Source organism: Cuculus canorus, chromosome 11 (assembly GCF_017976375.1).
Source record: "Cuculus canorus isolate bCucCan1 chromosome 11, bCucCan1.pri, whole genome shotgun sequence".
In the NCBI taxonomy this organism is placed as follows: domain Eukaryota; kingdom Metazoa; phylum Chordata; class Aves; order Cuculiformes; family Cuculidae; genus Cuculus; species Cuculus canorus.
This window is the reverse complement of record NC_071411.1, coordinates 11,222,463-11,247,522: the sequence shown is the minus strand read 5'-3', so window position 1 is coordinate 11,247,522 and position 25,060 is coordinate 11,222,463. Positions and strand designations below refer to the sequence as shown.

General features: G+C 42.5%; 1 protein-coding gene across 1 annotated transcript; it reads left to right on the top strand.

Moving 5' to 3' along the window:
• Positions 1 to 6,033: 6,033 nt before the first annotated feature.
• Positions 6,034 to 23,683, top strand: ARL8B (ADP ribosylation factor like GTPase 8B). Its single transcript, XM_054076673.1, has 7 exons — positions 6,034 to 6,270; positions 15,025 to 15,105; positions 15,741 to 15,814; positions 16,208 to 16,301; positions 16,938 to 17,005; positions 17,240 to 17,310; positions 18,570 to 23,683. Exons 1-7 carry the CDS (start codon positions 6,040 to 6,042, stop codon positions 18,617 to 18,619), a joined length of 669 nt encoding a protein of 222 aa, XP_053932648.1. The 5' UTR covers positions 6,034 to 6,039; the 3' UTR covers positions 18,620 to 23,683.
• The last annotated feature ends 1,377 nt before the right edge of the window (positions 23,684 to 25,060 follow it).

Genomic DNA, 25,060 nt, shown 5'->3' with positions numbered 1-25,060 from the left:
CTCAGAGCTGCCACGTTTCCAGTCTGCTAGACTACTAGAAGGTAACGGAGGTGCATGAAAGGTAATGCCTCTCAACAAACCTGACACCAGGTCATTTCAGTGGCAGGACAATCCAAGGATTTTCACCCGGGCTCACCTAAGCAGGCCTCTTAAAGATTTGGGAAACCTAAGGTCCAAGCACGCACCCCTCTGACATACCAGTTTGTCTCTCAGACAAACATGCAAGGCATTGGGAAATGAGATACTTCTGCTCACGTCAGATTTCACGCAGGAGTCACGCCACTGCCTGCAGCCCCAGGGTTCCTGGGAAATCTGGCTGTGCTTCCCTCACTGGCACCTCCCTCCCCTTCTGTCTCTCCTCCCTAGAGTGTTGAGGACTTTATGCTGTCTTGGGCTGCAGAAAAGAGGCAGGACTGAAAGCTGCTAAGAAAAGCTAAGAAAATAAAAGTTATGTTTCTGTTTTCAAGGCATGTCTTCTTAACAGCAAAAAAATATTTCTGGTTTAGCCCAAGCAATAATAGCACATGGGCATGCTTCTTTTTCAGGAAAGCTGTGAGGAAGACACGGTGAAATCCTTCCTTTGCTTCTTCAGGTTCTTTAGTGACTATTTATACTGTGGCAGTTTCCAAAAGTCCTGCAAAAGAGCAAGCCCTGAGTAAAACGACAGGAAGACATAGTGTTACAGGCCATATGGCAGATTTAGGAACTGTTACTTTAATGTCCATTTCTTTAGAGGTGAGTCCTGATCTTATCCTTTCCTTTAAGCATTTCCAATGTAAGGATGACACAAATAGCATATATGCTACTGTTCGCCTCTGTTTCTTTTGCTAATATTTCAAGTGGGACTTGAAAACATAGACCTGGAGATAGACCCTCCTGCCACTGTTGTGGAGCAAATCTCCCAGCCAGCACCTCCTTAGCTTCCCCAGCTCAGAGCTTCTTCCTCCCTCCACAAGGGAGGATGCTTGACCCAGAAGGCTCCCACAGTTTCTAAGACATCTTAGAAATGGCCAGCTCAATCCCTCTTTAACGGAAATCAGTGTTAAAGCAAACTGACAGCACAAACAGGGCATGTGTATTTGCCTCCTTAAAGTATGAGATGTGACCAAGCAGAAATTAAAATCTCAGAGCAATATTGGTACTATTATTTTGCCATGGTTCCTTGCTCAGCAGCAGGGGAAAGTGCCACACAGCAGGCTTCTGTAACTCATCAAATCAATTAGTTTCTTTGTCTGCATCAGCTAGTGGGAGCAGCCTTTAGCCAAAGACAAACTAAAGAAACGGCCAGTAAGACATTCTATTTTGAGAGGAGCTGTCCTATTTTCTCATGCTAACGACAGACTCAGAAATCTGTGCGCAATTTAGCTCATTATTAGAACTAATTGGTGCCAGGCACTCCATCCTCTTTGATACGGCTAACCATGGGTATGAAATTTTCTGAGTTAATGAACCATAAAATGGATTAAGAACTTTCAAAGTGCAGTTCATATCACAGCTTAATTGGAAGGAGTCTATTAGCTGACTTTTTATGGATACAAAGGAAAATCATGTTTTGGCATGGAAAAGCACATGCACAGCGGCCTTCCCTACCAGTAGGGAGCTGGGAAATTTCTAATTTCAGTGCCACAGAGTAGTGTCATTTGATGGCAGGCACCTTCCACAAATGCTCTGCAGCACACCGTGGAGCCCAGCCCACTGTGATCGCTGCAGCTGAGAAGGATGGAAATGGGCTTTTTTCTCTGCATGCTGTAGTTACCATTCCTCCTGCATAATGCTCTGTGGAGAGAAACCAATTAATACAGCTCTCCCAGCAAGGTCAGGGGAGCTGCTGAGCGGATAAAGGGCCAGTCAGAGAGGTGGCATGGATCCTCCTGACGTGGTCAGCATAGCTGATGTCACACTATTGTGCTTTAGCGTGCAGTACTGCAGTTTTATCTCAATCTCATTCTAGTTGTTTTTTTTACCACTTTTTGACACTGATCTGTAAGAATAGATTTGTCCCCCCTTTTCTTACCCATTAATAATGCAGTGTGATTTTGAAATTTTCCTTCTGGCAGTGATGGAGAAGGAGAACCCTTTGCAGGTGCGGCATGTAGTACTGGGTTGCAGGATGCCAATGACAAACATCGCTCACTGGGATGACTCAGACCCCTAAGATTACCAGCTGAAACAGAATATCCCCATATACACGCTCCTCCCTCCCTCTTACTGGTCAGTGCTGATTTGACACCATGTAACACTGATTAAATAATCCCTATTACCTTTTGTGATGTTAATGTTTTCCTGGGCAGGCATGGAAAAAAATCCACAGCTTCTGTCCTTAGTAGCAGTAATAGAGTATTTTTTTCTTTCATTATCCAAACATTATGAACTTTTATGTTTCGTCTGAGGATACAGCAATATAGCCTTTCATGTTATTACAGAAATTTGGTAATTTAGGTAATTTGTAATTCAAACAAATGCCAAACAAACTGTATCCATTCAAAATACATTTGGAAGGATGTATTGCAACACTGGGTGAATCCTGCGGTTCTCCTCTTGTGTTGTGCAACCTCCAACCTCCAGAGGATTTCCAGGAAATGTCTAGGCACAGAAAGTAATGATCAGACCCTGGTTTTATGTGCTTTCTTCTTCTGAAATGGCCATCTACAGACTGGTCCTCCACGGACGGCAGAAATATCCTGCAAGCCACAGCGTCGGTAATTGCTTTGCTCTAAGTGCTCTGCACCTCAACAGTAATGAGTGCAAAGATTCCCAGAGTGCTTATGCAGACAGCTGACAGTGGAAATGGGGAGTAGAAATCTAAAGGCCTGAGAAACTCTGTGTGGAACAGTTTACGGAATTATGCATCCAGATTAGTGCTCAGTGCTGCCTGTCTGATCGTAGTGAAAGGCATTTTGGAGAATCTCATAATTTGAGATGGATGCTAAGAACATACTATTAACTCGATGTAATGAGTTTTATAATTCCTTTGAGTTTAGACACACATCTTTTGTTATGTTATATGGTACAGCAAGATTGTGTTAGGAGAAATATTTGTGGTGTTCAAGAACAGACATACGAGAATCTGAAATACTCTGCGACTTCACCAGACTTGAAAGAACAGACGCAATATCCCCATTTGCTGGCTCTGGAAGCAGCTGACAGTAAATCATGAGTCCGTTGTCTGAAAACATGCCACAAATGAGAAGAGACTTTCTCTGTGCAGGGTTTGCAGCCTATATAGAAAGTGTCTGTGATATCTTTGCAATACAGAGAGAGAGAGGGCAACATGTTGTTATTTACAGCTATAAAAGTGCTTAGTACCTCTCCCACCATTTTGTTCCAGTGGGTGAATTAGTAAATTGGATTTGCTCCCAGGAGTAAAATACTCATTTATTAGTTCATGGAAAACATGACTGCTGTATAACATGTGCTGTTGCTGTTCCACATCTGTTTGCTATGAGTTATGATGTATACCTCACACGTAAGCTTTTATCTCTGAAATAACGATGGACATACAGAAGCAACTGACCACGCAGACTGGCTTTTGTAATCTGAGTGCCTTAGCATAGTTCCCACCTTCCATGAAATCCTGAATGTATACAGACGCAAAACACAGTCAGAAAGAGAATTCTGGAGGTATTATTCTCCTGTGCAATAGAGTAGCAATTAACAAAGAATATTATGGGCTGTCAGGACCTGGATGGGGACTGAAATATACACAACTACTCATTATTTTGCCTCCTGCAGGAAGGCGGGGTGTGCCCTGCACTCCAGTGAGAGCTCAGGGTCCTTTATGTCTTTTCAGATGAGACCTGTGCTGGTTATAATGATGACTGTACTGCGATATGCCAATATGTTTCTTGCGTAGTTTTGTCTGTCCACCTACGTATGTCCGTGTTAAAATCCACACTCGTGATATGCAGGTGTTACGACTGCATCTCCCTCATTAATGTTGGCAATGCAGGAGGGCAAACTAGAGAAGAGCCTACAAGGGCACGTGGAGGCAAGCCATGCAGGAGCCGTGACTCTGGGACAGACTATTTCTACCTTGAAATCCAGACAGTGTCAGTTATTTCAGGGGTGAATGGTGACTTGAGACACTAGAGGGGAGAGCAGAGCCGTGCTTCCACAGGGAAGCCTCGGGAGGGCAGTGTGCCCAGCTCTAGCTGCCTGAAATTCATCAGCTGCACATGCCATGCTTTCTCTTCATCCAGGAGCGGAAAGGCTATCTGCCAGCCATGTACATTATACCACGGCCTGACCATGCTTAAAAACGTTCCCTGTGTGTGATTTTTGTTAGCCAGGGACAAGGCTAGCTAAGATGTAGCATTCCTCTGAAAAAAAAAGGAAGAAGCCTGCTAGCTTCTGCTGGCACCGCCGTTCTTTGCAAACATGAATAATGAGAAACAATGCAAACATTCCCAGGTACGGATTGTACTGCTTCCTTGTGTGTTCTTCTGCACTGTCTGAGCTGCTTGTCCCCTCTATGTTCATTATTCAGCCTCCATAAAACTACTTAACCTGCTTGCCATGCTCCCCTTGAAGCTGGGATGTCTGTAATCAGGTAGCACAGCCAGGACATGGGGCCCAGCCCCTGCTGGTTCTTCCTCTCGCAGTGCTGGCGTGGGGTGTTGGTCTCTCGCCTGTGTTGGGTCAGTCCTTCACAGTTACAGAGACCTGCGTGGTTGAGGCTGTGGGTCCCCAACAGCTGTGGAGTTGGTGGAGTGTCCGGAGGCAGAAGGTTTCCAGCTTTGTCAGGGCTACTTTCCATATCAGCTCTCACTAGGCAGGAAGGGCATCCTCTGCCTGATCCTAGTGCCCTGAAAAATGCTGCAGAATTAATGAAATACAGCAAGCTAATAAAGCATAGCAGAGAGCCTTGACTCTGTTTCCACTCTTCATGCTGTGGTTTTAGATCCTTACTATTTGTAAAATACTTTAAGAACCACTGCAGCCAAGTGCAAAACTTACAGCTGTTTTCCAAGGAGGGGGAAGATTTAGACTAGACATTAGGAAGAAATTCTTCACGATGAGGGTGATGAGACACTGGAACAGGTTGCCCTGGGAAGCTGTGGATGCTCCCTCGCTATAAGTGTTCAAGGTCAGGCTGGATGGTCCCTGCCCATGGCAGGGGGTTGAAACTAGATGATCTTTAACGACCCTTGCAACCCAAACATTCTATGATTCTTTTGTATGATAGACTATTGACAACCAACAAATCCTATTTAATATTCATTAATACCTCTTACTGGGAATCATGAAAGTTTTTCAGCAACATCGTAAGAAATCCCGAAGAAAAAGATTGTTCTTCAGAAAATATCCCTTAGGCACCTGCACCCACGTGGGATGGCAGGGCTGAGAGGTCTGAGCAGAATTCCCTGACCTGCACCCACCCGGGATGGCAGGGGTTTAGCCAGAGGTGGAGGGGCTGAGGGGTGCGAGCAGACATCCCCCTGACACACACCTGCTGCGCCAGGTGAGGGTCAGAGTGCAGATCAGGAAAAATTTTTTCACAGGAAGGGTAATGGGGCACTGGCAGAGGCTGCCCAGGGAGGGGGTGGAGTCACCATCCCTGGAGGGATTTGAAAGACAGGTACATGAGGTGCTCAGGGACATGGTTCAGTAGCAGATAGGAATGGTTGGGCTCGATGATCCAAGAGGTCTTTTCCAACCTGGTGATTCTGCGACTCTATGAGATGGTGGGGCTGAGAGGTCTCAGCAGACACCCTGCCCTGCCCTGCCCTGCCCCGCCCAGGGCTGCCACGGTGAAGGGGGTGAGCTGCACCCACGTGGTTGCGGGCTCGGCCCCACTTCGCGAGGCTGAGCAGACACCCTCGCCACCCAACCCACCGCGAGAGGACTGGGGGGCGTGACCAGACCCCCCATCACCGCACCCGCCCTTCAACCCGCCCCGCCCCGCCCAAGATGGCGGCCACCCCTCCCCCTCCGGTCCTCCCCGGGCGCGGTGCGGGCGGCTGCCGGCAGGGGGCGGTGCGGCTCGGAGAGGGGCCCGACGCGGCCTCTCTGGGCTGTCCCCGATTGCCGAGGCGTCACATGACCGCGGGGCGGGGGCGAGCCGGGCCGTGTGGGAGCGCGCGGGTGTCCGAGAGCTGCCGCCGCCGCCACCAGAGCCGGGCCGAGCCCGCCGCGCCGCCCGCCACCATGCTGGCGCTGCTCTCCCGGCTGCTGGACTGGTTCCGCTCGCTCTTCTGGAAGGAGGAGATGGAGCTCACCCTGGTGGGGCTGCAGTACTCGGGCAAGACCACCTTCGTCAACGTCATCGCGGTGAGCGGGCCGGGGCCGCGCGGGCCCCGCGGGAGGGGCCTGAGCTGGGCGGCCCGGGCCCCCGAGCGCGGTCCCGCCGAGCCCAGCGGCTGCGCTGGGGGGCGAGAGGCAGCGGCTCGCCGGGGAGGTGGTGGAGCCTCCAGAAACCTTTGTGTGCTAATGGGACCCCAGAGCCCCGGCCGAGCGTGGCTCTGCGTGTGCTCCGCAGGCCGGTCTCGGCGTGTTAGCGTGCCAAGGCTCGCGGTGGCATAATGTGAACAGAGTCTTAGGCGACTTTCTTCCGTTTGACTACTTTTCTCGGTAGTCCTCAGTTAGTGATTTAAATGTCTCGCGCTCACGGGTCTTCTCGCAGATTTCTGCTTATCCTGTTTGCTGAAACCTGTATTGAACAATCTACTTTCTCTTAAGGTATGCACTAAGAGGTACAACTTCCAAGGGTAACAGCAGCAGGCTGCTGAACTTGGGCCTACTTATCTGATGATCTGCCTGGAGCAAATGAAGAAAGGGTGTGGGAATCCTCCTACGTGAAGCTTTTCCACTGTTGAAGCAGATACAGAGTGGCTTGCTTAAATGGTTTACTCTGCTTCATCAGTGTCCTGATGGATTCATGGGACAGAACATTCAAAGAGACATGTTGGAATTTGAAAGCCCTTATAGGGAGACTGAAATGGGAAACCAGGGTATGTTTTGGTTTGGCAGGGAGCATAACGTGACTACAGTGCACCTAGGATGAGAAATCTGATGTCTTCCTTAGATGGAGCAAACCTTCAGCTTTTTGGTTTTGAGGCTGACTCCTTAATGTTACTGAGTATTTTATGAATGTGTTTATTCAAGTATCAGTTGAGTGAGTTACTGGATAGGAAAAGGACTCTTTCTCTTGCAGTTCTACCTAATCCTTGTTACACTGACTAGCTGTCAAGTGTAACCAAGCTCTTGTGTAGTTGAAGATGTTGGCACTCACTGGGCTTCATGATGATCGTGTGAAATGGGTCCACCCTCATAAAAGGTGACTCTGCCTAGTTATGTTAGGTGAAAGTTGCTGGGCTAACCCAACAATGTCAGAAGCTTTTTCTTTCACACAACAGTAGTAACTGCTACTATCTCTGGCCTTAGATTTCTGAAAATGGAACTTTGAAGTTGTTGAACAACCTCAGTCCGTGGCCACTGAGCTGATACTGAATGGTATTTTTGTGCAACTTTGGGCACTGAGGTTACTCTGCAGTTCTTTTTTTCTTCTGCCATCACACCATCCAGGACTCCATGTCCAAGTAGTCTCAAATGGTAAAAGTGCTCTTAAGTAAAGCTGAGTTCTGCATTTTGTATCCAGTTTGCTTTGCTAGTGGTTGAATCTTGCAAGGTTTCAACCACACATTAGGATCACACCCAGACACTTATCTGAGTAAGTGTCATTCAAATAGGCTTGCAAAACAGAGTGAAATAAGGAAGCTGTTATGTATAAAGACACAGCCTAGTTAGCTGGTTTAGGTTTGGAAGTAGCAAGTCACATTTCTGAAGTTTTTAATTAGGAATTCTAACGACTCTTTACAAAAAAAAAAACCCACACACAGAATAAGGGGCCTTGGTCAGGTTTTTAATTATTGGTTTAAAAAAAATAATAGCATCACCTTCAGTTATCAGTGCATTACTGCTCTTTACAGAAGGAGTAGGGCTGCCCAGCTAACAAGAGCTAACTTCTTGTTAGTTGCTTCTTGACTGACTTTAATCCAGAGTATGCATTTGGAAATGAGTGCTGGAAAAGAATAACTGCTCTTTGCATGTCAGTTAATGGTTTGGATGCATGTAGCTGTTGAGCATTGGGATTCCTTGCAACTAAAATGAAAGGAATGACACAGCAAGATGCTATTCCCGTAGAATAGCTCTAAAAGCTGGATTGCATACCAGGAGCTTGGTATGGCTCACAAGGTTGCATTTTGTCTAACAAAAAGCTATTACCAGTCTCTTGACAATGGTGAGTTTAATCTAATATAAATACCTAATATAATCTACGCCAATTGAGTCAGGCTTACGTATCTAGAGGAAAAACTCAAGCCAGTTACACAGGAGGCTTGGTACAAGGCCTCACTGCCACCGAAGTGGAAAGGCCTTGAAAGGCAGAGAGTCTAGTTCTAGGATAATCTTTTTCTAGGTTGCTAGCTGGTTTGGGCCATATTTATTCCTCCAATGTAAACAAGCACTTAAGTTTGCAATGGGGCCAAACTTAGTTTGACTAGAAGGTTTAAAAACCAAGCCTTAGCAGTGAAATCTAGTTGTAGCTGGGTACAACTAATGCAGCTTCTGCTTTGCTAAGGCTCAGTATTAGTCACTGTCTCTAATTAGATATTAAGCATAAGTTTTCCATGTGCGTGAGTAAACTTGCTCACAAGGGAGGATATAATTTCTTCCTGGTCCTAATTTCCATAATGTAGATGGCCTATGGCTCTTGTTTGGAGAAACTGCATGTCATCCCAGTATCATCTTGAATTGTTAGCTTCTTATCTGAAAGCTTGAAATGCCCATTATTTACTGGAGTCTGCAGTATCTTTTGTTGTTTGCATGTCTGAAGCTTGGGTCTGTTAACAGGCTTTCATCAGACTTGCTGTCAAAGCTGTGAGTCCCGGCCATGCTGGAGTGGGGAAGTAGGAGAGGCAACTGAGCTGCACAGCCATGTGATGCAACTGAAACATGATTCAAGTAAACTGATTCTGCTTCCAGGCTGCAGGGGTGGATGCTAGTGAATAATGGGACGCTTGTTCACTTTCAAAAATGTACTTCATGGAGGGATGGTATGTCCTATTGTGAGGTCTCTTGAAGCCTGGTAGATTGATCCTTGATCTTGGCATTTGGCACTGGAACACCGAAGTTCAATAGCCTGATCCTCAGTGGGGAGGTTAGAAGAGCTGCAGGTGTGGGAGAGAGTCAGACTTTGCTGATACAGTTGTCAGGTTTAAGAGCTAAACTCAATCTTTCCTGTTTGAGGTGATAGGATAAATAAGTTCCTTTTCTAGGATTTGTGTCAAAGCCTGAATTAAGGTGGTTTAGTTTTTAACTTTGAAATATCTGACAAACCTTTGAATGAGGCCTTGATTTCTTGAGAGAGGCGATTTTTGAAGCACATCTCAACCAAAGATTCCTTTGGCCAGTTGAGAGCTGTGACTTCCTGTCATCCACATGACTTACAAGTAACTTTGACATAAAGAAGCCAGAATGGAGAAGTGCAGAAAAACATTGCTCTGAAGAACTGTATTGCTGCTTTAGTGCCTTCTGAAACACCCAGGTAGGTCATAAATAGCATGTGCTGTCACTTCATACACATAGTAGTTAAGTGACAAGGTTGATACGTTTTTAAGCAAAGTGTTTCTTAATCGTAGGAATCTCTTGAAATAGGTTGCCTCACTTGATTAGGTAGTAAAGCTAATATGAGGTGACTCATATTCCAGTTAATACTCCTTCTTTGAGGTCCTGCTTGCTGTCTGAAAGAGGTAACTGGAATTGGAATCCGTATTTTCCATCATGGACTTAAGTTCCTTTGTAGCACTTTTAAGCAACGGAAGAGCTTTAAGTGGTAACACAACTGACTATCTAGAAGAAATATGCCTTTTTAGTTCTTGTTTCTCTGCTCTGTGGTAGGTACATGTCCTTCTAAATAGTCTGTTGAAGTCAGGCTTGGGGAAACAAAAATGCATATTCTTTTTGGATACTGCTGTTTTGTGTTCTGCAACAACCATTCATAGAGGTGCTGTTGTGAAGCCTTTAAAGGGACTGTTAGATCTCAAGCACTGAAGCTTCTAAACTAGAGTTCGTGTCTGAATGTGATCACAAGTAGCTGAAACACTGATGTTCTTCAAGAAGGAAGGTATGTTACAGGAACTGGAGAGTTGATTTGTCCACATATGATGCACTGATTGGTTGAGGCTCTGAATGTTGTTGAGGTATCTTAGTGTAGGGGTAGCATTATATAAAGCTAAAATGGTTCTGCTTTTTTTCTTTTTAAAGTAGAGACTTCAGAGAGATGTGGCTTTTTTCTTAGTGTGAAAACCAAAAAATTTAGTGATGAATGGCAGAGCTTAAGGTAGTGTGCCTGTTCAGGTGGATTGGGAGTGTCCTGGCTAGTATCCATACTGCAATGATGTTATCTCCTAGTTTGCTAGGCTTGTTTCTGTTATCTTCTAAGTGGATGAAAAGTATTATGAGTAAGGATAAAAAAAAAACAACTTTGTGCAATAACAAAGGCCATATGAAGAAATTTGTCCTATAGCAGTAATGAATCATGTTAGCTTTATGAGATGCAAGCTAAAGGCTGCCCTGATGTTTTCTGTTGATATAAAGAATATCCTTGTGCATACTGTGGAATCAAGATCTGGTAGCTGTGAATTGTTTGAGGACCATGTGGATAAATGATTGTAAGCAGTGTGCTTTTCAGTGCCAATATGAGACAGCTACTGCTCTAGCTGGAAAGAAAGAAGAGGCAACAACCGGTTCTACTGCTGCAGTTTGAGTTCTGCCTGTAATGACTCCTTTTATGTATTGAAATCAATTTTTAAGGAAGGTACAGGAAGCAGGAACTCTGGTCTTAGGCTCAATTACTTGATCAAGCTGCTTAGGGCTCGGTGCTGACAGTCTGGCAAGCGTAACTCCTGGAAGGTGGCAGTCTTCTGGCTGTAGCTTATGGTTATGGAGAGGCAGATGAAGTAGCCAGAGTATGATGTGGTTTGTTTTGTTTTGACTAAAACCAACTGGAAATAGTAGCTTTTATAGGCAGCTTGTTTTAATGTTAACTAAGTTAAAAAAGACTAAACTTGCATCCTTTGTATGCTTCTGGAATGTTAAGTGACTTGTCTGGAGTCTTCTGATCCTACCCTCCGGGAAATGAACTGTACCTGTTACCAGCACACTGGTGTCTTGTTATGGAGGCAAGACTTCTGCAGGTGCTGGCTGGAAAAGCTGCTGCTGGCCTGTTGGTGGGCTGAGGGAGAGAGCACAGAGAGGCAGTCTGCCAGTTACAGGTAAAAAGGAGTGCTTATGAATGTGTCTGTGCTTCGACGTATATGGTGGTGGTTCAGAGCACATAGCAAAGCTAGCGTTAGCTGGTATGTAGCAGCTGGCCAGAGTTGGGTCTGGTAGTGAGATGGAGAGTACAATTCATAAATGCTGTTGTCTGTGCAAGAATCAGTGCCTAGTGCTAGACACAAAGTGAGCTGAATCTAAATCTTGGGAGCAGTTTTGCTCTTCTGAATATTCAGGCAGGTAAATGGGTTCATGTTGCACTAAAATCATGTGCTTGGCTTCTCCAGGAGCTTGGAGTGTTGAAAAGGAATTATCTCTTAAAACAGAAGGCTTAAAGACTAGTTGTGAAGGTTCTTTCTGCATACGTCTCTGAAATTTGGTCTGTTTAGTCTACTTCTTTCTTATCTTTCACATATGGACTAAAGCTAACTTTGTTTTGTGACCTTCAGCAAACAATTTGTATTAATGCTGTATGGTCTGTATGACTTCAGAGCTCATGGCTTAATTCATAATCACTTTTAGTACACAAGGCTCATCTTCCAGGAGGCCTGGATGAACTACTGTGTCTGCCTATTGTAATATTCACAAAGGCTGAAAGCAGATGCTATTGCTAGATTTGTAATCAACTACTCTTGCTGTCCTTGATGACTGAGCACTTCCACTGTGTACGACAACAGCCAAGTGCTTTCAGATCGGGAATTGAAAATATTTCTATGTTTATCAAACTTGTTTCAAAGCTGATGCCTATTTTGGAAGGACAAAGCATTGTATTGTGAACACACAGTGATAGGGCTAAGTAATCTTCTGGGGAGGGGAAGGAACGACAGAGGTAAGTCTGATCCAAACCTATTTTGCTTTTCTTGTTCTGCTGTTGTAGTAGCTTTTGCATATGAATACTCTAAGGTACTGCCTTTTTTTCTTCTGTAGAGATAGTAAACAAACGTCCTCTAAATTCTGCGTTCAGAGTTTCTGGGCCATGACAGTTGGATAGAATAGCAGAACCTATCAAAGGAGATTACTGCCTGCTATTAAAATCCATTACAATTGTTTTAACCATTTTTTGACCTGTCTTAAAAGATGACTGCCAGTAGCTTTCTTTAGGTACAGTAGCTGTAAGCAGGGGGACACCCACACTTATATTATATGAGTAAGGTCTTTCAAATGAAGATCTGAGTTGATCAGTGTGTTCAGAACCTGTAGTCAGGTGTGCTTCTCAAAGTGCCTACAAAGTGCCTGCCTCACCTCGGAATCCACAGCCTCTGAACTTCCTGTGGGGATAGAGAGCATGCTTGTGTGTTGGAGACAACTCAGTGAAGGTGCCTGCTACCCTTTCATTCTGTTACTGACAGTTCAGAAAGTCAGTCAGATAGTGCTGGTTTGTCTCGCCTACAAAGCTGAGTACAGAAAGCTGGAACTCAAGTAATGTACTTTGTAAGCACGTCAGAACAAGTTTTTATGCCACCTGGATGTGTAGCGTGGGTAGAGAGTGCTTGGAAAGTAGTATAATGTGCAGCAGCTTTTCTGAAGATTCTGTAAAAACTTCCATGTGGTGGATCACAGTAACTTCTTCAACATTACATGAAACATGTGGCAAATGAGGTGCTGCTCCAATCTGAAGGAATCTTGTGTCCAAAAAGAGCAATGAGGGAGCATGAGCTATTGATAGGAACAGCTCTCGAGTGAAGAATCTGGAAGTATCCGAGTGGGAATAGCTGGCAGCATACAGGGTAATATGAAGTAGCAGAAAGAGATGAAGGTTCAAGGAGTGCTTGGGTGAAGTTTGATGTGGGTGTAGGGTGTGACTGTAGAGGCAGGAATGCAGTGGTTATTTAGCAACTATGGCAGACTGACTCTTCTAAGGCAAGATTGACAGTGTGTGCTTTATGAACTGAACTAAACTGCATCAGACGTGGAAAACTATCTGCTGCTGAGCTACACGTAATCAAACTGGCTGAAGTGGACAACTCGTACAGTGGCCTTTTAGGACAGGAGTGGGAGGCTGATGAAGAGGCCTTCAGGTTGTGCATCTAGCTTGCTAAGTTAGCAGGAAGGTTAGAGTGGTTTCTGAAGCAGTGCGGCATGAGATTGATATATGCTCTTCTCTAGCTTAAAGAGTTGAAGCTTCTTCCAAATGAAAATGCAGAACACCTGCCTAATGAGGTTTAGGTTGTCCATTTTTCAGGTCATAATTGTTTTTACTGTTGCATTCCTTGGATTTAAAGTCTTGGATTTAAAGATTTTTTTACTCCTTTTAAAAGACTGTTGGTCTGTATAGCCATGAGTCTGGTAAGCAGAACTTAAATGTAAAAATTCATCAGCTATAAAAGGGACTGCTGGATTTAAATCCAAGCTCTGGATTTATTTCTGATTTGGAGGTCAACAGCAAGACCAGCGTGCCATTTAACTGAAGGAATTGGCCAGATATGCCAAAATGGGAATGCTATCATCTGTCTTCAGTTGACTTCTAATGTTTATCAGCATTATACCGGCGTCTGTATTGTGTGAAGCTTGCAGCTTTGGTTTGCTAGTGGAAGATCACAAGTTTTTGGAAAGGTGAGATAGTGGGGAACAAATTGAAGAAAGTGTGGCCTTCTAGGCATAGAAGTGAGTGACAAAGCATTTGTATTACAAGCTGATCATCTTCGCAAACTCTGAAGGGCATGTACTCAAAGCGTGTCCAGTCAGACTTAGTTGCTTCCAGCTTGTGAGCAGTTGGGCCCTTTCTCTACAGGGTGAAGTGATGCCTGCTTCAATAGGTCCTGAAGGGCTTTTAACTTGTGCTAGCTTCTCTGTGCAACGTCAGGAGATAGAAACAGATTTCTGCTACTGTGGTATTGAACTCTAATTAAACAACCTAAATGCATTTGAGTCGACCTTTTTTCAAATCCGTTTGGGTGTCTGGTTCTGTTACACATAATGGATATAGTGAGATACATAATGACCGCTGTGGGTAAGATTCCCCTTCCACCAAGTGGCCAAGGGGGCATGCGAGAAATACGTACTACAGCTCATAACACTTGTTATGGTTCCTGGGTTAGCTACAGGAGATACCTGTGATCTTGGCTTTCAAGTTGTTACAGATAAAGGTATAACAGATAGTAAAACATTTGCCACTCCAGGAACTCTTTGTTTGCTGCGCTGTTTTGCAGCAGTTATGTCAGAGCTTAAAGTGGTGCTGAATTTCTGGTGGAAACAGGCTGCATTTCGATTGCCTCTTCCAGAGCTGAACAAGTTGGACGCTGTTGCCTAGTAGGAAGCAGCTCAGTCAGGTCTTTCCACTTTCCAGCCTTTTAAAACTCCTCGGGGAGTTAACCCATACCTGTGGGTTGGAGACTTACTCCACAGGAGTGATTTATTACTGTAAATTTGTCCATAGAGTAGCTTGCATCAGAGGAAAATCTCCTGAATATTTCTAGCTTCCAGGTAACTAGGAGATCCTGCTTGGCTCCAGCACAAGTAGGTGAATGGCTCTTCTCCTGTACTTGTCCTGGCTGTCCATCTAAGCTATGCAAAGGACTTCTCCCCAAGTAGCTTTGCTCCCCTGTTTGCCTCAAGGCTTGAAAAATTATTTAGGTGCTTGTAAGAAATGACTGACTCCACACAAGCTTGAATAGACATGAATGTAATATCTACGACTTCATGGCTATAAAGCCTTCAGTTGGAAGGCAAATGGTTAGAAAGAGCTTATGGTATTTTACTCTGTAAACTAGCTGCATCAGATGAGCACTAAATTTAACTTTTTTTTTCCAGTCGGGTCAATTCAGTGAAGATATGATTCCTACTGTGGGCTTCAACATGAGAAAAGTTACGAAGGGTAATGTTACAATAAAGGTATGTTACTGTTGCTGACTGTCTCTTTTTAAACCTGGGCAAAGCTGTCTTCAGCTTCTAGTTCAAAATTTGTTTGCTCTATTTTGCTCCCACCATTGGGACAAATATAGGAAATGAAGAGGCTCAGCTAAATCTGTCAAATAGCTTAAGTATACACTTATGTTTATTTAATAGGTTTCTTAAATGAGAATCTGTGTGTGATTCCCAGATTCATGGACTAGTTAAAACAATGTTGTGATAGTGCTGCCTGACGTTAATCTGAGTTAATTTTCGTATGTTTAGGGCCCAGAGATCCGCCTCTCCTGGTCATCAATATTGCTGAAGGGAAGGCTTATGTAACAATCAAATTTTTAAGTCAATATATCTTATATTAGTTTCTTGTATACCACAGTGTGTAAACTTAGTACACAGCTATGTTCTTGCATCTGGTATAAGACGCTCTGGTTTGCATCTTATGCTATTGGACCTGCAAGCTTTGAACAGCTGTACGATGGATTATTTCTGTTCTGATATGTGTGAGGTCCTGCAGCTGGCCTAAGGATAAAGGAAAAACTGTTTTGATTTCTTGTCTTATCTTTGTGTGACATGTTTAAATATAGTACATGGCTAAATTGTCTTTTTCCCCTTGCCTTTAGATTTGGGATATAGGAGGGCAACCACGATTCCGAAGCATGTGGGAGCGATATTGCAGAGGAGTTAATGCTATTGTGTAAGTGTAGTCTTCTTCCAGCTAGTACTGAATTTCAGATTTGCTTCTCTTCTGCGTGTAGCCTTTCTGACACTGCAGGCTTCACTCAGTAGTACTCATTTTAATTTTGAAACTGTACTGCAACCATGTTGACCTTTTTTTTACCTTCAAGTTCAGGGCTTGAGGTGGGTTATTTTCTTATCAGTGTCTGATCTGGAGTACTAACTACTTCCTGTCTGAACTGGGTGGCAGCGCTGACTAACTGAAATAATCTTTTGTCTACTCTGATCTTAAAGAATTTTTTTAAAAGACCCAAATTCTTTGCTCAGAAAACCTAGTTTTGTTTAAAGCCTTGTTGAGTATGCTCAAAACTGAGTTCAGTCTCGCTGTCCTAACCTTAAATTATTTTTAAAGCTACATGGTAGATGCTGCAGATCGTGAAAAAATAGAAGCCTCTCGAAATGAGCTGCACAATCTTCTAGATAAGCCACAGTTACAAGGAATCCCTGTAAGTAATATTGCCTTACGTATATTAAACCTGATTAAGGAACATGCTTAACTTCAACTCTGAAGTCTGACTAAGTGTGAGGTCTAGCCTTATAGCTTAGTATAAGCATGAACAATGCGTGTCCCTCGTGTCTTAAATCAAATTGTTGACCTCAGTGATCTTATTCTTGTTCAGTACCCACAAAAAAAAACCCAACCCTGCAAAAGTAGTTTAGAGCATTCCATAGTAGGATTCTGTGCTTTCTTCCAGAGTCTACTATAGTAGAAGTTAGCCAGGGTGTAGTACAGAAGTAAAGATTAGGTTTGAAGTACCTCAGCTGAAAGTCTACTGGGATTGTTCTCAGTTTTATCAGCTGATGTGTTCTCCTGCTTGGTTTATGCACGTGAGTTGTTTGTACCCCTTTTTTTCCTGTGCCTGGGTCACTCTTCCTTCTTGATCTAGTTTAATAGTGAATGTCTTGTTTGGTTAGATTTAATAGCCTAGTGCAGTCTGCTTGTCAGACTCCCCTGAAGTTTGCTGTTTGTGGGATTTTTTTTTAGTTTTTTTGTTTGTTTGGTTGGTTGGTTTTGTTTTTTTGTTTTTTTTTTTTTCAAAAACAGCAAAGCCACAACCCTTTCTTTCTGCTCTGGATTTCAGGTTCTAGTACTTGGAAATAAGAGAGACCTTCCTAATGCTTTGGATGAGAAACAGCTAATTGAAAAGATGTAAGTCTAACACATTCTAAGAAAGGCTACCTTAACTCAATAATGAATTCGTGTACATGGGGTTGTTAGATCACGAAGCTTGCATTTTTATGGGAAAAATCCAGCAACAGGAGGTAGCTAAAACATTGTACAGACACAGGTTATGTGGAGAAGATGAAGTAGAAAACTTTAGATTTTTATTATAAGACTCCTTGTTATAAGTGAACGTATGTTGAAATGTTTTCTCTTTCGTAGGAACCTTGCTGCTATTCAGGACAGAGAAATCTGCTGCTACTCAATTTCTTGCAAAGAGAAAGATAATATAGGTAATATTGTAGTTATATTGTATAATATAGCTAATATTGTAGTTACCAAAAGACCTATCAAGACTCCTGTGAAATCTGCTGCCTTTCTTTAGTTTGCAGTAAATAGCTGATTCACTCTTAGCTTGGCCTAAACGATTTCATACTTTCCTCGGTTACTCTCAACATTGCCTCACTTGATGAGGTTAGCAAGTACTTGCAGAAAGTTCTTCCGCAACAGTCATTCTCTTTAAATCATTGCCTTCCCTTGCTGTCTCATCAAAGCAGTTTGTTTTGTGGCCTATGCTAGTCACTACTTCATGCGGTCAAGCAGTAAATTTTTCTGGTGCTGACATCAATTGCTTAGAATTTCTGGAGTTCAAAGGCAGAAACCATGGTGGTGTGTAATACCAAGTACTTGACACTAGCATTGCAAGTAAACTGAGGAATCTCAACTGAATGAATATGTGTTACTTAACACCTGCCATCCTTTTCCTGATGCCTTCTTGTGGCTGCTGTGAGATGAACACTGTTTCGCTGGTGGGGTACCGGCAGTTTACTGATGAGGGAAGCTTCAGGGTGGTGGTCACAGGAACAAGCTATAGAGGATACCAGAACTGCTTTATATTAAGGACTTAGCTTCTTTCCAGGAAAAATGAACAGCCTGTGGAACTCTTCTGACTTCTTAGCTCCTGTCACCTTGCCATCAATTAAAGATTCAAACATGGTGGATAGGAGAAACAGATATTCCCTTCTATCATATGTTGCGCACGAGGCTTGTGGCACAGCTGAGCTGTGACGCTATACAGAAGGTGCTGCCTGAAGCATTGGGCTGGTATAATGCTAAGGCATTTCACTTCCTTCAGAGACCTTCTTTTAATGATGGAGACCTTCTTTTAGCATAAACTAACTTTGCTCTCATGAGGTGAGGAGAGGCGGGCTGGCTGTCTAGTGTTGATCTAAAAGTAATTATGTGTGCAATACCGAAGTGTCAGATTAAGGGATGTCTTTTTCTTAGAGTTGTAGTAGTGGACTGAAGAATGAGGGTGTCTGAAGCAGTTCCTTTAAATGTTACTTAAAGGATGTTATGTGGTTATAGGACCAAAGCACAAAGAGCAACCATTCAGGAAAAAAACCTGCTCTGTTCATGTGTCTTGGACAATCCAATAGAGAAGGGCTGGATATTCCTGCTGTATATTTGAGGACACTGGCACATCAAAGTGATGCCAGTTACGCAAATACAGACAGATGCCTGAATATGGAACTTCTCTCTCTCTCTTTAGATATCACTCTTCAGTGGCTTATTCAGCATTCAAAATCTAGAAGAAGCTGAAGTCTTCCTGGAATCTCCAGTACCAGTTGGCCATAATCTTGATTGTCCACTTCCCTCCATAATGAGATATTATCCAAGAACCCTGTATCAAGAATCTGCCTTTTCACGGTTCATTTCTCATGTGCACTGCTGAAGACTTGTATTCCTATTCTGTCACAAAACAACTAGAGTTGTCATGATAAAGTCAGCACAAATATTTATTTTACAACCATCTGTGGTGGGAGGGCTGGGGAGGGGCTTTTTAAAAAAAGAAAAATATCTCTCTGTCATGTTAACTATGATGGTACACTCTGTTCTGGTTTTTCAGGGCCAGATTTTTATATGATTTTCAGCAAGTGTTTTATTTCTAGTATTCAGTGGCTTGGAGATGCTGATGCTTGACAGCATTGAGGTTCTGTAAGATGCCACATAAAGTAGTTAGAAAACATTTAAGCGTGAGTTGTGGGATACTGATTTATCTCACAAATGCATGTGATGTGTGTATGTAAGGAGAGAAATGGAAACTGTTTGCAGAGGGGAGCACAAGGCATAGATCAGCATCACTTATCTACAGCTGAGATCTTATCCTGTCACTTCAAAAAGAAAAATTTCATGATGAATTGGCAAAGAGTCAACTGTTTAAATTCATTTTGTTGCTTGTTTAACATTTGTGTGGGGGATGGGAATGGACTGTTCTGTCGTCAAGCTTTCAAAAATGGAGTATTCCAGCATGAAAACTAATTGCTAGGAACATCAGACTTTGTTCAAATACATTTTTCTATCTACAGATATTAATGGTCTCTATCTGAAACCAGAACACATGTTCTGAGCAGCTGCATGACACTTAAATTACTGATGTTTTTATATAGAGTCAGTTGTTGACCTTTAGCACAATATCTGCGTAATTGTCTAGTGTCTCTCCTGCTCATGAAATGGCCGGGCACAGTTTCACCTGGTGCTATGGAACATCTAGGCTATTGTGACAACTCTAGACCTGCCTGCTTTCTTGATGTAACCGTGTGCAAAGTCTGTAAGTTGCGAGATGAAATGTTCTACTGTGTCAAAGCACAAGAGAGCCAATGAATTGATCCTGTTTCTTGACTAGCTCCTATGGTATAGGGAAGTATGTATAAACTAAAGATTGTAATGTTTTTGTAGCTTTACTTTCTCAATGACTTCAGTATATTTAAAGGGACAGACTTGTTAGGACTGGTTTGCTCATACAGTAATGTCAGTGTAGCTTACTAGTGTATGCAAATACATGGTACACCTGCTTGTGTTGCCTCACACTGTGTGTGATTCTTCACCTAAATGTAGTTTGCATTATGTTGGAGTCTTTGGTCGGAAACACTGTTTAGTCCATATGGGTTATGACAAGCCAGTTTTAATTTAGACTGCCATGGCCTTACTGTCCTGTACAAACTATCACACTGTTGCACAGACACTACATGCTGCCTGCATTCAGTCTGAACTTGCATTTTAACTTTTTGTCCCCTTTCAGTTCTCTGAAGCATGATTTCAATTAATTCATACTCTGGTGCTGTAGAGGAGAAGGTGTATTAACTTGCTGTAGTCCATAGTTCGCCAGGAACTGCTACAGTTACTTTTATTTAGCAAACTTGCTTGTGCCTAAAATAAGGAAACTAAACTAGAATGTGTGAATCTTTGTGGGGGACCAGGTCACTGTTTAGTTAACTGGCCTATAGTTAAACTTGATGTGTTTGGTGTTTATATACTTCACTGCTTTCAGCGTTTATGGCATCCAAACACTACCGATTGTTAACCTGTGCATTACTCTCTGCATGTGAACAACTTATACAATTACTGAACTTTGTAAATACGTGAATTTTTTTTATTTAGGTGGATGCATATGTTGGTTTACTGCTCTTCAGCTTTATTCAATAAACTTATGTTTTGAGGGTTGTATTGACACTTAACTGACTGACAAGTTGATGTGGCTTAACTCATGGCAATACATTATGGGGTGTCTGTCTTCTCTCCCACAATATTACTGGGGTGGAAGAAGGCTTGGTAAATACCTGAGCTTATGTATGTTCTATGGTTCAACTATTCAAGTGGAATGCTTCTAAAAAACTACGTTTCAGGCCTGGGGCTTTCTTAGCTTACATGAACAAGCTTAGCAAGTCAGTCTCAGTAGACTTCAGTGCTGTTTTGTGTTCATGAAAAGCACTGGTCAGCTGAAGGGTCTTAAGTCTTTCGTTCTACAGTTCTGTTTTCAGGAGAAAAATGCATGTGTCTACAAGCTTGTGTCTTGTCAAGCTTAGAGTGAAACCTTTGCTTTTCTAGCATAAGTGTCAGAATAGTAGTGCCTGATCATTCACTGCCAATTAAAGTGTAAAGATCCTTACCTCACTTGAAAGTGAGGCATTCGTTGACCGAGGTCTTGAACAATAGCTCTGTTGTGATTTTTAAGCTGAAGTTACACTGAACTTCCCAAATGCTTTGTTGCATTAATTTTTTTTGGGTCACTGATAAACTTATTGGACTATGTGTCAACATCTTTCAAATAACGGTAGCAAATTGGATGTCTACTATTCATCAGAGCTTGCCTCCACATAAGCTTTCAAACTTACTGAGCTGTAACAGGCTTAGTTTTTAGGCCTGAGTACTGGTCAGATAGCATCCTTCACATGTAACTGGGCTGCTGGGAAGAGCTAATTAACTGTTGAGTAAAAGATCATGTGCATATTTCTGCAGTTGATGAGAGTTCCCTGTGTGCAAAACATGCTACTTGGAGTTAATATTGAAAGCAAAATGCTTCTAGACACAAAATCTGAAAACAGTGTTACTGCTGTAAGATTTATCACCATGTTTGGTCTGATACCAGTACTAATAACTTAAATCACCTGTGGTGTGAACATAGCCAACAGCTGTTTACTTGATGTTGTATTTAAGTAATAGTTTCTACTTCTAAATATAAATAGCAAAAAAAGCTACACTGGCCACCTGTGATGTGTGGTCTCTAAAAAGTACATTTGTAGTGCTTTACTAAATGACTCCACCTAGGTTTTGACAGCTGTTCTGTTACTGGTTTCCAGATGCCTTTAGTTACTCCCATGGCAGAAACGTAGACCTCAAAGAGACTTTTAGAACGCCACGCAGAGGATTATACTTTTTCTGTTTCAGGGCTTGGTTCACTTGCTGACTACCCTTATTTTGAAACAGAAGGGCAGCGTATTATGGCTTTCCGGAGAAGTGAGGCTGTTCTCTCCCCTTTCCAGCCTTGGACAGAAAAATCTATTTACTCATGTGGCACAGTTCAGTCCAAGGTTAAACCTTTTTTGTTCTAATAAAGGTGTAGAGCCTAAGATAGGCAAATAGCAGTGTTGTCTGCTGAACCTGGATGCTACAGCTGTGTTCTGCTTCTAGAAAGCTGTTGGACCAGTCTAATCTCTCGTGATGGTTATGTGTCTCAGGCTCTGTAGTGAGCCTGGACAGTAAAAAAAACACCGATTGAATTTCTCACTCTTCAAAATATAAAGTTGCTTTGGGGGTTGCATTTTAGTAACATAAATCATAGTACTTAAATATCAGTAGCTGTAGTCCTGAAACTCCGCTGATGTATCTGCAGTAAGCCTTGACCATTAATGTGTTAAGAAACTTGGGTCTTGTGGAAAAGCAGACACTGAGCCTGAGCGAATGGTCATGAATACACGTGCGAGCTAGGCACCAGTCATACCTTTATGATAACTTCAAATAGCCATCAACTCTAAACACTTGTTGGTTTTGTTCAGTATGAAGTGATCGATTGTACCAATCATAGAGCAGAATGTGGAAAGAAATGTTTGTGCAGGCACCCTCAGCGCTGGGCTGTGTGCAAGTTTTCTTTGGAGTGTTAACGTCCAGCTGATGCTAGTGTGGATGGTGGTTTCTTTAAGTGCAATTACAGTGCAGCATAATTCTCATCATCACCCTGAGTAGAGCTGAGTGTCTTAGCGGTTACACAGAGCAGTTCTGTCCTACCTACCACTTGGCAACATGGAAAATACACAAATGTGGAACTGTTTCGTCATCTGTGGAACTAATAATCTAGTTTCTTATTACTTTGTGTTTTCTTATATTTTTATGGAAACAGGTTGGAAAGGTGGTCTTTTTTGGATGCTGACATATTAAACTGCATAATCTTCACTTTCTGGTAGAAGAAAGGAGGCCAAAGAAAATGCCTTAAACAGTCTCTCTGGTTAAATTAGTATAGGAATGTTGTGCAGGGATCTATAATAACTTGAAGTATGACTTAGCTGGATTATCAAGCTTTTAACTTTTCTAAGGTTTAATTTTATAGTTCCTGTGGCTGTGCAATGGCATGTTGTGATTTTCTTTGTTTACTGAATGTGAAGAATCGCGCTTTCTCCCGGTAGTGTGCCCCAGCACTGCTCCCTGCTGGCTTGCTGTTGCACTCACCCTGACTCTGGAGAGCTGTGTGAATTTGAAATAGGGGGTGCAAATCAGGTTATTTAAGCTGTCTTGCTAAAAGTAGTGCATTGCTGATCACACAAACAGCAAAGCAATGAATTGTGTTAAAGGAGAAGTAATGTGTGAATGGCTGAGACTGGTATGTGCTTCAGGACTTGTATTCCCAAAATATGAGTGTAGAATGACTTATCTTGCTAAATCATAAACCTTCAATGAGTAGAGTGTTGCTTTAGCACTACAGATGCTGAGTGTTTAAGTATGCCATGGTGAAACATTGGGGTTTTCTTTTACATGTCACTTGAATGGCACTCAAACGGGGTGTGCACATACTCTTTCAAAGGAGAAGTAAAATATTTGATGTTTTTATTTCCGTCACAGTGGAAGGTGGGTAAGTAGACCTTTGTGCCAGAATTAGTGCCTTTTAATTATGACATTACAGATTTTATTCTGTTAAAGGCAACATCTATCATTGTGATCATTTTGAAGTGCTTAAATAAAAGTGTTGTTGAAAAACATTATGTTGCATATTCATCTGTAGTAGTACAGCTGCTTTTGTTATTGGTAGAAATATATAAGAAGCCCTCATTACTAAATTGTGGGAAACATTGTCACAGCTAAACTAAACAAATCTACGCTAAATTTTTTTTTTTTTTAAAATAATCTGCAAGAGGAGCAAACAGGTTCACTCCTTGAAGCACTCTAACAATGAAGAAAGGAGGTGGTATTACTTCCATGCAGGCAAGTATATGCGAGTAGTAAATTCAAGTGGTCTTTCCTGGTCTAATTAGTAAACTTCATGATTTAAGCAGTCATAAACAAATGATCTTATGAATGAGGCTAAATCTAAGTGAATTCTAAATTTTATGGGTTTAAAAAAAAAAAAGTCAAATGCTCTTGCTGTTGCCTTGGTCGGTGTGTGCTGTGTTAGGAGAGTGGCTCCTGTGGCTCCTGTGTAGGAGCGTTAACTATGCAACTTCATCTCAGGAGAGCGACCCTGAGCCTGGAGCGGTCTGTTTATGAATCTATCATTTTGCATTCTGGCTTTGCTTTAGGTGCTGAAAGTACTTTTTTTCTCATTTGTGTTTCTCACTAAATTAAACACCTATTAGGTAGAAGTTCCTAAACCATATCATTTAACAAACAAAGCAAATACTTGAGCAGAGAAAGAGAAAGATGTTGTAATGTGTGAAAATAAAGCTAAACTTGATTCTCTCAAGAGTCTCAGTGAAGTAAACTCGTAAATTGCTTCTGTATAATTAATTGTGTTAACTTGGGATGAGGAAAGATAAATCAGTCTTCTCAACAATGAGGGGTTTTCCTCATTTTTTAGAGTTAATATTAACTAATGCCTTTGTTGGTGTGAATAATATTATTTCATAAGGGGAAATACATCATTAAAAAGAGGCGTGAACTGCAGAGACTGAGGAAAGGAACTGACTGAACAAGCCCATGCTGCTGTGTTTGAACAAGCTAGAGGATATTAACAGGAGTTGGCATACAGATGTTTTAATGGACCACTGAATTGTGGGGGTTTTAGATTTGTTCACTTTTTCTGTTGCAATGAATGGAAAGCAAAGGGCAAGATCTGACATCTGAATATATAAGTATAAAGTACAGGCTGAAGACAGATAACGAGCATTGGGATGTCTGTGCATATGTCTTTAGATATTCCCCCTCCCCATTTCTTTCAAATTTCTTCCCTGCTGTCACGCAGTGCCTTGGTGAAAGAACATGACGCTGGCGTGCGCGCACCAGTCCTTCCTTCAGGAGGGAGCAGTTGTGCTGACAGCCACGGTTAGGAGTGATGATGTGTGGTTTTCTGGGGTAGCTCACACATGTCTCCTTACTTCACCAAATGTAGTTTCTTTCCCTGCTTTTCTGTCTTTCTATCTGTCTCTGAGCGGTTTTGGGTTTACCGGTACTGCCTAACTCCAGTCTCACTCTCACACCTACGCTTTGCAACCGGCCTCGGGCTGATCTTTCTGGGTTTGCTCCTTTCTGAAAGCTCCAGCTGCCGCGGCGCCCGTC